Source organism: Dissoconium aciculare (genome assembly GCF_010015565.1).
Source record: "Dissoconium aciculare CBS 342.82 unplaced genomic scaffold K489scaffold_5, whole genome shotgun sequence".
Taxonomy (NCBI): domain Eukaryota; kingdom Fungi; phylum Ascomycota; class Dothideomycetes; order Mycosphaerellales; family Dissoconiaceae; genus Dissoconium; species Dissoconium aciculare.
In genome coordinates this window covers 1689388-1705538 of record NW_022984955.1, presented here as the reverse complement: position 1 = coordinate 1705538, position 16151 = coordinate 1689388, and the positions used below count along the sequence as shown (strand labels likewise).

The 16151-nt window shown below is 57.0% G+C and overlaps 6 protein-coding genes across 6 annotated transcripts; 2 read left to right on the top strand and 4 right to left on the bottom strand.

The window, feature by feature from the left end:
* Window positions 1-1880: 1880 nt before the first annotated feature.
* K489DRAFT_210153 (uncharacterized protein) lies at window positions 1881-4194 on the bottom strand. Its single transcript, XM_033599645.1, has one exon. The coding sequence runs from the start codon at window positions 3966-3968 to the stop codon at window positions 1992-1994; it is 1977 nt and encodes a 658-aa protein (XP_033460914.1). The 5' UTR covers window positions 3969-4194; the 3' UTR covers window positions 1881-1991.
* Window positions 4195-4419: 225 nt separating this feature from the next.
* Window positions 4420-6729, bottom strand: K489DRAFT_370176 (uncharacterized protein; the record flags this gene model as incomplete). The annotated part of the gene is made up of 1 exon (XM_033603107.1): window positions 4420-6729. The coding sequence occupies one exon, from the start codon at window positions 6727-6729 to the stop codon at window positions 4420-4422; it is 2310 nt and encodes a 769-aa protein (XP_033460913.1).
* Window positions 6730-6905: 176 nt separating this feature from the next.
* Window positions 6906-7463, top strand: K489DRAFT_210147 (uncharacterized protein). Its single transcript, XM_033599644.1, has one exon. It carries the CDS (start codon window positions 7082-7084, stop codon window positions 7379-7381), a length of 300 nt encoding a protein of 99 aa, XP_033460912.1. The 5' UTR covers window positions 6906-7081; the 3' UTR covers window positions 7382-7463.
* Window positions 7464-9370: 1907 nt separating this feature from the next.
* K489DRAFT_210120 (diphthamide biosynthesis protein) lies at window positions 9371-11632 on the top strand. Its single transcript, XM_033599643.1, has one exon. It carries the CDS (start codon window positions 9672-9674, stop codon window positions 11352-11354), a length of 1683 nt encoding a protein of 560 aa, XP_033460911.1. The 5' UTR covers window positions 9371-9671; the 3' UTR covers window positions 11355-11632.
* Window positions 11633-11684: 52 nt separating this feature from the next.
* On the bottom strand, window positions 11685-12938 carry K489DRAFT_307019 (S-adenosyl-L-methionine-dependent methyltransferase; the record flags this gene model as incomplete). Its single annotated transcript, XM_033600577.1, has 5 exons — window positions 11685-11775; window positions 11914-12003; window positions 12103-12345; window positions 12409-12551; window positions 12732-12938. Coding segments are annotated over 5 exons (774 nt in total), but the record flags the coding sequence as incomplete, so codon positions are not given.
* Window positions 12939-14389: 1451 nt separating this feature from the next.
* Window positions 14390-15990, bottom strand: K489DRAFT_317288 (glycoside hydrolase family 16 protein; the record flags this gene model as incomplete). The annotated part of the gene is made up of 2 exons (XM_033601229.1): window positions 14390-15408; window positions 15474-15990. The coding sequence occupies 2 exons, from the start codon at window positions 15988-15990 to the stop codon at window positions 14390-14392; spliced, it is 1536 nt and encodes a 511-aa protein (XP_033460909.1).
* Between the last annotated feature and the right edge of the window lie 161 nt (window positions 15991-16151).

The window sequence follows — 16151 nt, the reverse complement described above, 5'->3', positions numbered from 1 at the left end:
AATAAGAAAACTTACGGCTTCGACATGTATTCGTCCCACGTCACGTAGCCCACGTACGGTATCGCGATCGATCCGACGATGATGGCCATGTAGGTCGACGCGCGCGGCACGCACTGGTTGGAGGGGTCGCTGTCGCCGTTGACCGCCTTGATGGCGCTGTACGTGCTGGCGGCGATGCCGAGCGAGGCGACGGAGAAGGCGAGCACCGTCAGTCGAAAGACGAGCGGGACGAAGGCGTTCTTGAGGAGCAATCTCTGTTCCGGAAGGAGGTGGTCAGCGTTTCCTTCATTTTCTCCCCTTGACTCTCTCTCTCTCTCCCCCTTTCGATGTCTCAACGATCTCCTCCTCCTCCTCTCCCCTCGCTGGCGAGAGAGTTTCTCTTTTCTGTCCCAGTCCCCTCATCATCAGACAAAACGATAGAGATGACGACTCACCCAAAACAACCGCACCGTCCTCTCCTGCCTCTCCGGGCTGATCAACCATTTCCCCCGATACATGACACCCTGGAAGCCCTTCAGTCCCGCGCCCCTGCCCCCGGGCGGCAAAGTCGGATCCTCCTCGTCGCGGGGGTCCCAACCGCGGAGCGCGACCGGCATGTGGTGGCGCATCCATTCCGCGTCCACGACGTACGCACCTCCTCCTCCGCCGCCGTCGTCCCCGCCGTATCCGTCCCCGCTGTGGCTGTGCTGGTCGCTGTCGTAGTAGAACCTCCGCTCCTCCTCGTGGTTGTTCGGGCCGGATTGCATGAAGGGCTTCCAGCGGATCTGCTCGAGCACAACGGGCGCGGAGAGCAGGGCGGGCTCGGCGGTGCGCAGGGCGTCCCATTTCCGGCCCGGTTTGAAGTTCGCGGGTGGTGCTTGGTGGTAGGTTGCTGGTTGGCTCCGTGGACGGGAGGGGAGCTTCGGCGACGGTTCATCGGGGTGGTGGTGATCGGGGATCCGGATGGAGGTGTTGGCGCTGGTGTCGTTGCTCGTGCTGCTGTGGTTGATATGGTCGGGTCGCTGTGCTGGTGGATGTCCGTCGGCGCTTTCGTTGGATCCGATGTGGACCCATGGTGGCAGTGAGGTCGGGATGCTTGATACTTCGAGCATGCTTCACCTCCGCCGCCGCTCTCGCGGACGCCGATGGCAGAGGGGACGCGCCTGGCGCTCGGTCGAAGGTAAGGATACTGCTGATGCGGATGTGTGGGTCGATATCCAAGCGGGCTCGCGGAGGTTGTCCTTTCTGACTTGATCGGCAGTCGGCGAATCGCTATTGAGTCGAGGAAGAAGTCGCGATGCGGTAAATGTCGGACTTGTCGAGATTGCGTGGAATCAATGCCTGACGATCTGTGAATTCGACGGGCGCTCGTCTTCTCGCCTCTCTCCGGCGCGATCTGTTCGGTAGCAAGTAGCAGTATTAGATTTAATATTATGGGATGCTATACAAGAACCAATGCAGCGGAATGAAGCTCGCCCGGTCAATTATGGCGGTATGCAGCTTTTCGACGGGCGTCGGAACTGGGAAACTTCTCCAGTCGATTGTTCTAGCGCTGGTCATTTCTGATGACGTGAGGGGTCTGCGTACACACTACCTACAGTACCCAGCAAACCTGCACGTGGCCCGCTCCGATGCGCTGGTTCGGGACACGCATTGGTTTTTCCCTTTCATTTATCCGCAACCACCTGCAAGACTTTCTGTGCGATCGATATCTATATAAGATCCAGATCCGATCAAAGACGTTTCTTTTCAACGCCTCATATGTATCCGTATCTTGGGACGAGTGAGACTTGCATATATCCGATATTGGCTTCGGTCCGCTCCTCTCCAATCGCGTTGCTGGAAGAATAATAACATCTGACCATCAGTGGTTGCTGGGCTTCGAACAGGTAAACTCAGATTTGAAAACACAAAGGGAGAAAGAAAGCCTTAGAATTTGCTCTTCCTACGATGTACTTAGCGATGCAACGTCTCCGTGACCCGTCCACACCCAAGTCTCTCGCACATGCGTTCTACCTCCGTTTCTTGTTCGAGCTATGCAAATTGAGATCACTCCCTCCGCCAGGGGCTTCTGACCAACCCGGTGGCGGAGGAGGAAGGCTCCCGTCGAAGAGATCATCACTGTCTAGTCTAAAACCCCTCGTCTGGATCCGAGTCTGCATGTCATCCTCCGACCAAGGTGGTAACGGAATGGGCGAACTCGAGAGTACCGTCTGAATTTGCTGATCGGGTCTGTCAGCCGTCCCTCGCCGTCGTGGCGTCTCCCCGGGTAGGTCTTCGTCGTCGAAGTCCTTACGGGCGGACTTCAGCCGCGCGAGGAACTCCTCCGGCGAGGAAGGTACGACGGTGCTCATCTGTGATGTACGGATGCGAGGCGTGACGGTGCCGATGACATGGGGAGAGTCGGGAATCGTCAACGTTGCGTCTTCTGATTCTGGGCCACGCGGAGCTGAGCTGCTGATGATAATGTTCAACGAGGAGTCGGACGCGTTGCGGTGGATGAAGATGGGTGAACTGGGGACGAGAGACTGGGCTGTGGAGTGTGCGTTTGCCCGTGTCTTCCCGGTCGGAGTGCGATTTGGTTTGATTTGCGGCCTCAGAACATCTTGAGTAGCCTTTCGTGCACTGGCGTAAGACTGTGTCGGCGTGTCATCCTCATACCGTGCCGCATCTCGATCAAGGGCAGCATTGACAGGATCGTAAGTCTGTGGATACTGGGTGAATGCATTCGAAGGTTGGAATTGAGTATAATCCCGAAGTCGCAAGCTCTCCTCCAGTGCGCTTTGAAGTTGATCTTGATCGCCTGTTCTCGAGGCCGACGAGATTTCAGCTTCATCGTCGGAATCTGCCACAGTAAAGATGTGCCTCAATGTGGGCTTCTTCGGCGTCGGAGATCCTTCCTGCTCCATTTGAAAAACCGATGATTGCGCCAATGTCACTGGTGCCACAGCTCCGACTTGGGAAGGTGAGCCTTTCCTTGCCGTCCTCGAGGGAGCATGCTCCAGGGTGATCTCACTCGCGCAAGTCTCCTGTACGATCCGCTCTCGTTGCGGATTTGGAGTGTGCTTTCCTAGTGGAGAACGATTCAGTACGTCCCGCAGACCGGGACTACTTTCGGCCGATAACTTGATACTCGCCGGCGTCTGGGAAGACGGGACTTCCCACCTTACGGTGCGCGGAGTTTTCGGCGATGGAGCTACAGGATTGCTCAAAGATTGCACAACATGCTCACTTTTAATCGTCGGATCCGTCGTCCGCGTTGTAATGCCCCGGTCAGGAGAAAATGCTACTCGCCGCGAGTGATTGCTTTTCTTAGGAGAGGCGATTCGATGTTGATGTGAGATAAGTTCTGGCGACTGTGGAGCAGATACAGACGTGATCTCAACGTCTTCATCGCTGTCGGAGATGACGCTCGGTCGCGAAGTCAAACCAGGAGTTGAGCCATCCCAGGCTTGTGTCAGCGTCGACTGTGCCCTCGCACTCGCCCTCGCCCTTGCAGCTCTGGCTGTCGTGGAATTCGCTCGCTCTGGTGGGCTCCGCTTGGCCTTCTTGCGAGGGGGTGCGGGCTCGTCGAAATCGAAATCGTCGGGGTTGTCGTCTTCATCCTTAACTCCATACTGAAGCGGGGAACATTCGACGATATCGTCCTCGTCGCTGTCCGTCTCGTCGGCTTCGCTGTCTCGACCCCTCCGATCGCCGCCGCGCACGGGTGGCGTAGAAACGAAATCGATCTGGGTGAGCGTAGCTTGTTTCTTCGCCGTCTCCGCCGCGGTGGCGGAATAAGCGTCTGTTCTCCGGGGTTGGACGATTGAAGTGCGACCTGGAAACCTCTGTTGCTGAGGAGCGCGGGAACGGCGTGAAAACACTTCGGGCTGGCGCATAATGATCAACTTCCGAGTCACGGCATGACGACAATTATAATCACTGTTCGTCCTGTAATCATCGCCGCTGTGGTCTTCACGTGTTTTCCGTTCGCTGATACGAGACATCAGTCGTCATCATGCACCCTGCTTCCAGATCGGGCAATAATTAGTAGCCTTGCGGGGAACGCGTTGCTCACGCGTCAATGCTAACGCGGCAGCACGTGATCAGACATCTCAAATCGCAATGTACTGGATCATCCATCATGGGTGATAAGACCAGTGTCGACTGAGAAGGCAACGATCTGAATAGTAAATGATAGAATCTTCATAAAAGTAGGGGTATCTACAGCGACTGATAAGGAGTGAACAAGCGCCATAGACCCAACCGACGAAAAATCCGACCGCTCTTCAGATGAGCTTCGTCTGCATGCCCGAAAATATCTTCCTCCCAAAATTGTTCCCCAGGATATCTTAAAGGAAAAGCGGCGCTCAGACGCGCGAGAGGCAAAGTAAAGGGAATCGCGCTAGTCATCATGTCATACACATCACATCACGGAGGACCTCGCATCTTCTGTGATCACCTCCGGGCGTTGTTGTGCGGCGTAGGTTGTCTCTCGTTCGGCGACGGTAACTTCGGGGCTTCAGCAGGCGATGTGCTGTATCCGTCCAGGATGTCGTCGTACAGGGCCGAGTTGCCTCGCGACGAGGCGCCGTCATTGACCGACAGGTTGCCTCCGGCGGGGGTCACGCTGCGCGATGCCGAAGCATCTCGCACCTGGCCAAAGTAGTTTTCCTGCGTTCCCGGAGCGCCGACGACGGTGACGGGTGGCCTTGGTTGGTTGGCAGACCCAGCAGGTAGTAATGCGGCAGGTGTGCTGGTTGCGCTGCGTGCGGCTGGGTTGAATGCGACGTAGCCACCGTTGCCGCCCGCGCCGGGAGAAGCGGGCTTCGGTGATTGGTATCGATTCGATTGCGACGTCATCTCGTAGCTATTGGGCGACGCCCGATCATCGACCGGAGGAGGTGTTGTGCGGACATAATTGGATGTTGGGGGACCGCGAGCCATAGGCCGGCTGTAGGAACCAGCACCGCCGGGACCACCGGGAGCCGATGATTTAGACAATGCGCTGTGCTGCGAGAACGAAGAAGCTACACTGTTTTGGCGACCCGGATGTCCACCGAACGCATTAACAGGCGTGGCAGGAGGCTGTGGCGTGTCCAAGCCGAAATCGAATCCAGGAGTGTTGGATCGTGCGGGGGGAGGCATTCGTGGTCCTGGAGGCGGTCCGGACTGTGGATATTGTGGTCCAGGCGGCATGCCAGGAGTAAATGACCTAGGCGGTCCGTATGCGTCAGGACGGGGCCCGGGAGTGTATGAGCGCTCGCTAGTCATGGTATCTGCCCGTCCCAACGGTGGTGGCAGTGGTCGTCCGCTGTTCATCGTATCCGTCCGTGACACCGGGGCGTTCGACCTGCCCGGCGGCACGTTGTCACCTTGTGCTCCCGGAGTGAACGGCCTCCCACTGCCCATCGTATCAGATCGGGACATGGGCGTGAACGGTCGGTTCATATCTTGCATCGGTGGGCCACGCCCTGGTCCCATTCCAGGCCCAGGCCGTGGCGGACCAAATGACGCATTGGACTCCTGTCGGCCCAGAGCCGGTAGCGGCGCGGTTGGCGGGCGGCTTACATCGCCGGCGTAACCTGCGTTTGCCAACAGGGGCGCCTTGTCGGTGAGGCCACCATAGAACCAATTTGTTTGCCCGAGGACCTGGCGCTGGGGCAACCCAGGTCTGTTTGGATCGGCGGAATAAGGTGGAAGGGTAGACGTGCTCGACATGGTGTTTGTGCGGGTCAACGGGAAAGCGGGCAATTTGTCGTCACCGGTGTGGTCCGATGCGTTATCGGAGAGATCGTCAAGCTGAGGCAGTGTCGCCGTGCGAGTGATCTGGGCTATGGGCGGCCCTCCCGCACCCAGGTCAGTCTTCTGACGTTTGAGTTCCTTGAGTTCGGCTTTCTGCTTGAGCCGTTCTTCCTCTGCGAGTGCAGCTTTGACCTTGTGCTCGACGATACGCTCGAGACGCTTGTCAATCTTGCGGCGGCAGTAAATGCTCAAGCGACCGTCGCGCGACGGGATGTAATGCCAGAGGAAGAGGATATAGCAGAACGCAGCGATGATGAGCGACAAAGCGCTGACCACCCAGATGACCAAAGTGAAGAGCATGGCAAAATAGATGGCCGCCGTCTTATTGTTGTTGTTGGCCAGGGTTTCGATGTTGAGAAAGAATTGCTCAATGGGAGAATGATCGCTTTTGTCACCAGGCAAGATGTCCGCTTGAAAGACGGCGAGGAGAGTCATGGCGTTGATGGCCTGACGCGGACCTTCTGCGAGGATGACCCGGATGGCACTCTGGAAAGAGAAGTAGACGAAAAGAGCAACGTAGTCGGCGCCCTTGCGACTCTTGGTGAGTTCTGTGAAGACCAAGAAACGTTTCCAGCCTTTTCCGCGCATGGATTGCAGCGACGACGCCAGCGGATCCATGTAGCTCTCTGCGACGCCGCCTCGGCGAATGACACGAATGGCGCGTTGCCATTCATATGCATAGAGCACCCAAGAGAGAATGATACAGCCGGCGAAAATCCATCGGCTGTACTCGAGAGGCAACTTGGGCTGGACCTGAGAACTCCACTTGTTGAAAGCAAGCAGATTGACGGCGGTGAAGGTGTCCAGGCCGAAGACAGCGATTGCGACAAAAGCCATGAACCAGACCCAAACGTAACCGACACCGGCCCATGCCGAGGTGCAGCGGAAATCGCTCAGAGTCAGGTATTCCCATTTCGCCGTGTGTTCGGGAATCCCCTTTTCTCGTGCACCGCAACAACCCATGGTGATGGTCTAGCAGTCGGCCGTGTTGGTGGTGATGGATGTGCGAGGTGAGGGAGTGAGATAGGCGCGGCCACTCTCTCGTCGCAAGCGAGGAGTGGTCGACCGGTGGTGGTCGTGTTTTTGATTACGACCAAGGTCGAGTTCGCAGGACGGGCGCGATGCTGTCCGGCAGCAATGGCAGCAGCAACGTCCAGAATTGAGTGCTGACGAGCGGTTGTATACGGCGGTCTCGATGGTGTGATATGTCGGTGATGAGGGTCTGACCAGCAGATACCCTCTGAGCTGATTGCGCAATGCCGCAGGAGGATGAGAGGCGCCGAAGAGTTTCAGGATGTGTTGAAGAAGGCGGCAGATGAATAAAGGTCTCGAGATCCTGACCGGCGCATTCCCGAGTGTGCGACGACAAACGAGGGAGAGCGGTGATCGTCGGGGAGAGAGAACGGGCGCGTGTCGAGTCAGCGGTCGATGGGGCGAGGTGCGATTGTGTCGAATGGTCAAGCAGCGATGGTGTTATTGGTGTTGTGGAGGCGGTGATGCATGTCAATGCGTGTGTGTGTGTGCAATGTGTCGTGTAATGAATGTGAGAGTGTTGCGCGCGTATACGTTGTGCGTGGTGCGAGTGAATGTGTGGAAGTGGATGGAGAGATCGTAGGGCAGCAGGCAGGCAGGCAAGTATCTAGGTAGGCAGGGAGAAGACAAAGGAACTTCCAACGGCTGGATGGACGGCTGTGCTCACACGATTCTGCTGTGTGCTGTGCAGCAGGCGAACTTCTTGGGCTGCTGCCACCACGTACCCGCAACTCCGGCTGGCCGGTTCAAACGGGCGGGTGTGAGAGGGAAACTTTATTAGGCAAAAGGTGGCGCGGCGGCGGCAGCGGGATCAGAACTCTGTTCGTTGTCCAGAGAGGGACACTAGGATGAGGAGGAGAAGGAGGAGACGAAGAAGAAGAAAAAGGTCCTGCCGAAGAATCCGCCCGCCTCATCGATCCTCCACCCCACGACAGTAATACCCACCATTCCTCTTCTGCGATTTATCGACGACTATGCGATGGTGGTATCGTGTACATCAGACCCAGTCATTCAATCATCTTTGTCTACAGCGGACACACTGAACAACAACAACACCTATCCCTCGCTCTATGGACTGGACTACATGAGAAGCAAGTCGTTTCAAGTTGAGCGAGACATTTACAGTACGGCAGGAGACGGGACGTAGGGAGACCCAATCGTCTCTGTCCCTGCACCGAGGAAATGTCTTGGTACGAGTCTGGGCGGGCGCGTGTGGTAACGAACAGTATCTGTAGCATCGATGATCTATCCCATATGTATGATAGTCCCATCCGTACACAAACATACAGTATCCTAGACGATTCACATCGAATCGCCCGGCAGCGTTTCTGGCTGTCGATCTCGTCCTACTTCTGCTTCTTCTACGTTGGTCAAGGATATAACGATTGGGCACAATGACAGATACTTACGGTGGTGCCAGCAAGAGCAATCCCACCTGGGAAGCTTTATTATGTACCAAACAGAGAAGAGACAACAGGTAAAGCAAAGTTGTATGTGGGCTTCCTTCCTCCCGGTTCTCTCTCGTTTGCCCCTACTGCAGGTCCCATGGGCGGCCCCTTGCAGAAGCTCAGGTTGCTGGTGTTGGGAGGATTGTGCCACCCGCTCCTCCAATCACCCTTGTTTTACTGCAAGTTGTCACAGAAGTGTGGCACCCTCTTCCCTTCATGCCTCTCTCGTTCTCTCTCTCCCTCTCAATTCCTGTCATCACAGCCGAACGCCACTGTTGGTGGTGATGCGGCAATTGTTCTGAAATACACGCGACCAACACACAGCATTCTCCCACAAACCTTAGCTCCTCAGTCTCTCTTTCCCTCCCAAATCATTGGGGATGGACAACATTGAGGATGGACGATCCATCCATTGGCCAACCCGGGATGCTGAACCCAGGACGGCTGAGTGGGAATATCTCGGCATCACTTTCCCTTCCTCGCGCCGTGCATGCAATGTGGATACCGACTGGGATGTGTTTGACAAAAGCCGTACATATGTCCAATCGTGTTTCATGATACTCATTGGGCCGAGAATGGAGAGGAATGCGGGATGCACAGTGTGTCCTTTCCCTTGTTGTCCGTCATGCAGGTCGACAACACGCGCGCGCCCGGCATGTTTCAGCTTCTGCATGGATGTACATACTGTATGCACAATGCACAACACATTCCGTACACTCAATGTCTTCCAATGAACGGCCGTCACAAATAAGAAGTGGCACGAGTTTCACACAGTTCCCCGCTTGAGATCGGTCATCCTATATTCTCTTACCCTGACTTACGCGCGCTTAACTGGCCCGACAGCCCCGCCAACGCCTTCTCACCCAATCAAGTCCATGATGGAAGACTTTTCTGACGCCTCCACCATGTCCTCATTGTTCTTGCGCCTACCTGAGAAGAAATCCGTGCACGAGCGCGATCTTCTCGACCAATGACGCGGTCTTCGTAAGTCTGAACAAGAAGCCCCAGATGCTGAGATGAGCGCAGAGAGGAACTCGCACTGGTTGAAACGCAAGAAAAATAACCCGCGCAGAGAAATTGCGGCATAGCTTTGTTACGCTGGCCACAGTAATCGCAGTCCGAAGACAAAACCAGAACGCCGCCGGTCTGCATCCCGGCGTATCGTGAGTGGACTTTGGAATTCCCGAAAGAACACAGAAGAGACCAGCTGGGCGGCCCATCGCGTTTCACCAGACGGGCATCGATCAGAGTCCTCGTCACGTATCGCCTTAGGTAGTGATATAGACAAAATCTCAACAGCAGGCCGATTTCTCGGCTGCCTACCTCCATCTTTCAAGCTAAATCAGGTCGCTGAGCCCGTGCCACTGCCGCATCCATCAGAGAACCTCCCGACAAGTCTCCTTTCCCCCTGCCCTCCTTTCCGTCATGGACTCGGCTCAGGCTCCGGTCTTGTCCACGCCCGCGGAATACATCCTCGAAGATGGCGCAGATGACATTGCTTCCGTTGTGGCGTCATCGAAACCCTTGGATGATGAACAGCTCTACGTACAGTATGAGCTCCGTCGGACCGTCGAGGAGATCCGAGCTGCCAAGCATCAGCGAGTCGCTCTACAATTCCCCGATGACATGCTCGTCGATGCTCCTCGGGTCTACGAGCGTCTCCGAGATGACTTGAACAAGGCAGATCCGGAAGGCGACGTCACTCTATGTATTCTGGGCGACACGTCGTATGGCGCATGTTGTGTCGACGAGGTCGCTGCGGAACATGTCGAAGCTGATGCCGTCGTCCACTATGGTCGCTCCTGTCTCTCTCCGACGGCTCGGCTGCCAGTCATATATGTCTTCACGTCGAGACCCCTAGATATAGACACCGCGGTGGCGAGCTTCGTCGAGACGTACAAGGATTCCGCTGAGAAGATCTGTCTCATGGCGGACATTCCTTACACGCATCACCTGGAGCCTTTGGCGCGGCGATTGAGGGATGATGAGGGATACGTGAATCTGTTCGTTCCAGAAATCATACCCGACCCATCCTCGTTGCTTCCAAACCGCACGGTTCCGGACGAGGTAAAAGTAAACCCTGAAGCACTTCAGGAATATTCTGTCTTCCACCTTTCTTCTCCTCCTACTTCTCTCCTCCTCATTCTCTCTTCTCGCATCAAGAACATGCACATCTTCGCGACCGATGCATCGATCACGGGAGACCAAAGTCAGGTCGGCAAAACAGTCCTTGAGGCGACCACCGGACAATTGTTACGTCGCCGCTATGCCCTCATCACCCGCCTCAGCACGGTTCCCATTTTCGGGATCCTCATCAACACTCTGTCCGTCTCGAACTACATGGCAGCGTTACAGCACTGTCAACGACTCATCGCCAATGCCGGTAAAAAGAGCTACGTCTTCGTCGTGGGCAAAGTCAATGCTGCCAAAGTCGCTAACTTTAGCGAGATCGGCGGTTGGGTCGTCATCGGATGCTGGGAGAGCAGTCTCCTCGAGAGCAAAGACTTCTACCGCCCGATCATCACGCCCTTTGAATTGGAATTGGCTTTGACGGATGATGATGCCCGTGTCTGGCGTGGCGAGTGGATCGGCGATTTCGCTACTGTGCTCGCGCGGAACAAGTCTGCAGACCAACCTGCTCCTCAACAAGGAAGAGATCAAGGAACCGATGGCCTCGACCGAGACAACCACCAGGACCAAGATTACGACGAAAACGCCTCGGACGACGAACCTCCCGAATTCGACCTCCGCACAGGAAGATACGTCAGCCACTCCCGACCCATGGGCCGCCCCCGCCGCGAACTTCCCCAACAGCCGGCCGCATCGTCCGCCACCGACGGCGACCCGCTCGATCCTCCATCGTCCTCCTCCTCCTCCGCCCTGGTGGCCCGCCACGCCACCCGCGACGTCGCGACCATCGCCGGCCAGGTGTCGCCCGCGGCCGAATTCCTCCGCTCGCAGCGCACGTGGCAAGGCCTGGGTCACGACCATGCATCGATCGCGTACGAGCGCGACGGACAGGGCAACATCGTCGGTGCGGCCATGGAGGAGGGGAGAAGTGGGATCGCGAGGGGCTATACGGTCGGGGAGGAAGCGGAGAAGCATTGAGATTTATGATTTTACCGACTCTGATGAGGGGAATATGTTTGGGAGAATAAGGACAGATGGCGAAGAGTGTGTGACGATGACGGATAGTGTAGTCCGAAGGTGCAATACTGAACAATTTTCCCGTTTTCAAAAGGGCATCAGACCTCCCCTCCCGGATTGGTCCAATAGCAGCATTCTCTCTCTCTTTCTCTCGCTCTCTCTCTCTCTCTCTCTCCCTTCAAAAGGCCTCTCATCTCCCATCGTCCCGTGACGCATGTCTTCCGCCGCGGAACCTTTCCCCACCGTCTGAAGTGCCCGTGATTCCGTGCTCTCCCCTCTCCCTCAGAATTCGATCAGAACCTCCGCATGCACCATCTCGATGCGGGCCATCGGATCCTCAATCCACCTCCTCCACGCCAACGCATATTCCTCCATCCGACCGCTGTCGTCCACCCGTCGATTCCCGCGTCAGTCTCTGGAAAAAACAAGCAGGAGAAGACGACGACGACGAAGGGAGATAGGAGGGAAAGAAAAGATGGAAGAAAGAAAAAGGAAAAAGAAAGAAAAAGATCAAACTCACCTCGGCACTCCCATCGCCGCCGCCGCCTCGAAGAACATCCCCTGCCGACAGCGTCCCGGCCAGTGGCCCCCGTAAGCCTCGCGATCGGCCCTCGTCGCCCCGCCGCGCCAGAGCGTCCGCGCGGCCGTGACGGTCGGGGCCGTGCTGCGCTCCTCACTCGGCATCGCCATCGCCGCCGTCGGGTTCGACTCGGCATTCTTCCCCTTCTTCTTCTTCTTCTTCTCCTCCTTCCCTCGCTGTCCCCCTTCTCCCCATCGTTTTCTAGCGATCGCCTCCCGCGCCCATTCCGCCAGGTGCCTCCCCGCCGCGGGCTCGCCGCCCTGGGATCTGTGCGCCGCGCAGATGACGCCGAAGCACTCCTCGAGGAGCGGGGAGGCGGGCGTGACGCGGACGGTCGTGAGGTCGCCTTCGCGGAGGCAGATCAGGCCGCCGCTGGGGGAGGGGTCGACGTGATGACCCGGATGGAAGTCTGTGGCGTCTGGCGATGGTGATGACGGGGGAGGTCCGGTGCGGCGCTTCTTCACCACGCGGATCATCTCCGCGATCGCGTCCGCCGGCCGCGACACGTGCGCGAGGACCTGGTGGCAGTGGACGACGTCGAACCGGGACTCTTCAAAGGGCAATCCTCCGCCTTTAGGCTCTCGATCGCGGCCTTCTCCGCCTCTTCCCCTCCTGCTCCTCCTCAGCGGAGATCCCCCTCCCCTGCCAACTCCGCGAAATAACAACCCCCGCAGCAGCCCCTTCCCTGCCCCCGCCCCTCCGACCTCCTCCGCCCCGCCACCCAAACCGTCATCGCCACACCCCCGCGGCCCTACGACATCCGCCCGTAAGAACCGGACGTTCGGCCCGAAACCCTCGGCCTCGGCCTGGGCGCGCGCGCTCACGAGGACTGCCGCCGAGATGTCCACGCCCGTGACCCGGGCGGCGGGGAAGCCCGCTGCGGCGAAATGCGCCGCGAAGGCGCGCGTCAGTTTCCCGGACCCGCAGCCGATGTCGAGGAGGTGGAAGGGCGGCGGCGACGACGACGACGACGAGGGGGAGGAGGAGGCTGGTCGCGCGTGGAACCGTCCGAGGTGGGTCGAGAGGGAGGGGAGCAGGTAGGCGCACTGGACGGAGAGGATGTCGGGTGGGGATTCGCCCTCCGGGGGTGGATCGCGCGTGGCGGTTGCGGCGGTCGGCGCTGTCGCTTGCTCTGCGGCATGTTCTCGCGGGTCGCGCATCGTCTCGCTGCTTTCGCCTGGGACTTGAGGGGGCGCTTTTCACCGTCGTCGTTTGGTGTCGCCCGCGATGTGTACCCCACCGTTCGCCGTTGTTCACAAAAGAGAGGCTTTGGGTCTTGGGTGATGTGGCTTATCGTGTCTTACAGCAGCAGCAACAGCGGCAGCGATTTCTCTCAAACTGTGACCTTGTTTCTTTTCTCTCTCGCTCGAGGATATCGACGAACGCTTCCTTCATCGACGACAATCCGGGCCGTCGGGATTGTTGGTATCTTGAAAGACCATGGTCATTGGGGATCGGTCAATTTCGATCGTCGGTTTGGACATTTCCTTTCTTCATCCGCCACGCCGGCTTGTGGGTTCGATCTCGGCGTCGAGAGATCTCTGCGATCATTTGCGAGGAGCGGTTCATCGCACCTGCGATCTCGCCGAAAGCGTGGCCAACGTGTTGGGCGAGGGGGGATTGGTGCCGGTGAAAGGAAAAGGGCACGCGATTCCCTTGTCTGTGATTTGAATGGGGGAAGTTTCGCCGCAGCAGCGCTCGAGGTCGATAAGCGACGACGTCTCTGCTTCCTTATTCACCAAGTACAGATATTGACCCTTTTGCAATTTCCAGGCGTGATAATCAGCCTGTGGCTGCAAAACTAGTTTGAGAGGCTTCTATGATGGCTGAAACAATTCAGTCGCAACGGATAATGTCTCGTCTAATCTCGTCTTGGCTCTCCTTGTGCTGAGCGAAAGGTAATTATTGGAAATTCTGAGTGATGCTTGGGTGAAGAGGCCGTCAATACATTACTCTCTGACCGATGATGCTACTTAAGATTATTCTAAAAATCATGTATCTATATCTAAATATTCCCCGTCATGCTATGCAGCCCAGGTCTCCTCCCATGCTGCGAGGAGGTTCGGATCGTCATAAAAGCAGCCTGCCATCATCCCTCATATCCCATCCGCTCATCACTGCCCCGGCAAGAAGAAGAGGCAGTGGTGCCAAAAAAAAACAACAAAAAACCGTCGAGATGCAGGATTTCCACGTTGCGGCCTTCGGATAGAGTCCCGCAGAAGGTAGAAAATCAGATCCAGGCCCAGTGAAGGCCAAGCCCGTTCGAAAACAAACGCCGAGGGTATCATGCAGTGAAACGGGGGAAAACCTCCCCCCCCCCAGAGAGATCCACGATGCCGAAGGAAGAAGAAAAGGAAAAAAAGACGAAATCATGAGAACGCAGACTGCCCGCTGGCTCGGTGACAAGCCTCTCCGCTTAGGCTTTGCAACCGTGCATCAACTTGTTCTTCGGCCAGGCATACGGCGTCTCGTCCCAGAGAGTCAGATTGGGGTTGTTATACGCCTCGGGGTGGTTTTTGATATACTCCGTCGTCTCATAGCCGGGGGGATCGCAGGTGACCATACGGGCATCCTTCGGTTGATACCAGCGGACGTAGTCGATCTGCATGACGGTGGGGAAGAAGACCGAGGCGAAGTCGATGTCGACCCAGTTGCGGGAGAAGCCGAGATTGAGGATGAGCGAGAGCGGCTCCTCGGCGATGACGCGCTGACCGATGTTGCCGTTGGGCCCGATGGCGCGGGCGTCGAATTTCATCGTCTCCTGGTCGCCGACGTACCATGCAACGAAGGCGTTTTCATCGTCGCCGGGTTTGTACTCGTAGGCGTACTTTTGGAACTGTTTGCCGTCGAACCATTTGTTGTTCAACATCGAGGTGGTCGAGACGGCTTGCTGGAAGGGCCCGCCGACCCAGGTGTTGACCACACTGGTGCTGTAATTGGGGGTTTGCATGAATTCGTAATTGGGGTAATACCAAATGTCCATAGGCGCCACTTGGTACGATTGTGTGGCGACCGCGACATTCATCCCGCCGTAATCGGCGCTGACTTCGGCAATGTCGATCTCTGGAGCGCCACGGCCACGACCGGGAGTAGGATGATCCTCCCCGGGACATGTACAGGAGGACAGACGCTGACCGGGAAGTCGACTGGTGCCGTCCGTCATGGACTGATTCGGAGTGATGCCCGCATCACATGAATCATAGGTGTACGGCCAGACACCGTCTGTGGTGGCGAGATAGCCGGGTCGTCCGAGATTCCCCATGCTCCACATGCCAGGCCACAAGGCGTGTTTCCCAGCGGGGCCTGGTAGAGATACGGATACTTCGAAGGCACCACCCTTGAAGCACAATTGATTCCAGGAGTTCAACATCCCTGATCGATAGTCCAGACCGTGATTCGGGAATTTGTCCAGTTGAAGTCGGAGTGTCCCACCAGCTATTGAGGATATCTCGTCAGCATTTTGCACATGCGCTGTCCGACAGCGGAAGAATTCGACTCACCCGTGGTCGCGGCGTCGGGATCATACCACTCCAAATCACGTGTGGCGCCGTACCAGAAATCGGGCGCAAACCAGAACGGATCGTCTCCTGGATAAAAAGTCCTGTTGGGTTTGTTGAACTCATCGCTGTACACCAGGACCAGATCTGAGCCGTCGGTGCTCTTCCGCGTCATCGCGCTCGCAGGGGTGTCCGGGTCGATGAGACCTCGTCGGATGTTGCGCAACAACGGATATACCTTGTCGTTGACTCGAGCCCACGCGGGACTGGGTGCTCGGTATCCGGGCATCTGCTCGAGCGGAGTCTCGTACGTGTATGGGATCAGGCTCGTGCCCGTGAACGATACCACGGGGAGGACGACAAAGACGCAGAGCAAGCCGATGATCATAAAGAGCATGCCAATCGTGTCGACAACGTTCTTTTTCGCGAACCGATCCTTCCACGATGGACGGTATTTCGCATCGTCGTCCCATTGCGGCATGTGCATATCATCGTCATCCTCTTTCTGATCCGTGTACATCGACTGTAGCGTGGAGTGCTCGTCGGCGTAAGGGACCGAAAGCATCTTTTCCGGATCCGCGTTGTTGATGAAGGCGGGTGCGCTTCGGATCGGGATGGCGGAGACAGACGACGCCGTCGACTTTTCATTGTTGAAAATGCCGTTTTGAAGTGGAGGCGTGC

Excerpts from the sequence above, each read along its gene's own strand:
- K489DRAFT_210147 (XM_033599644.1), top strand. The coding sequence starts at position 7,082 with ATGAATAAAGGTCTCGAGATCCTGACCGGCGCATTCCCGAGTGTGCGA.
- K489DRAFT_210120 (XM_033599643.1), top strand. The coding sequence starts at position 9,672 with ATGGACTCGGCTCAGGCTCCGGTCTTGTCCACGCCCGCGGAATACATC.
- K489DRAFT_210153 (XM_033599645.1), bottom strand. The coding sequence starts at position 3,968 with ATGTCTCGTATCAGCGAACGGAAAACACGTGAAGACCACAGCGGCGAT.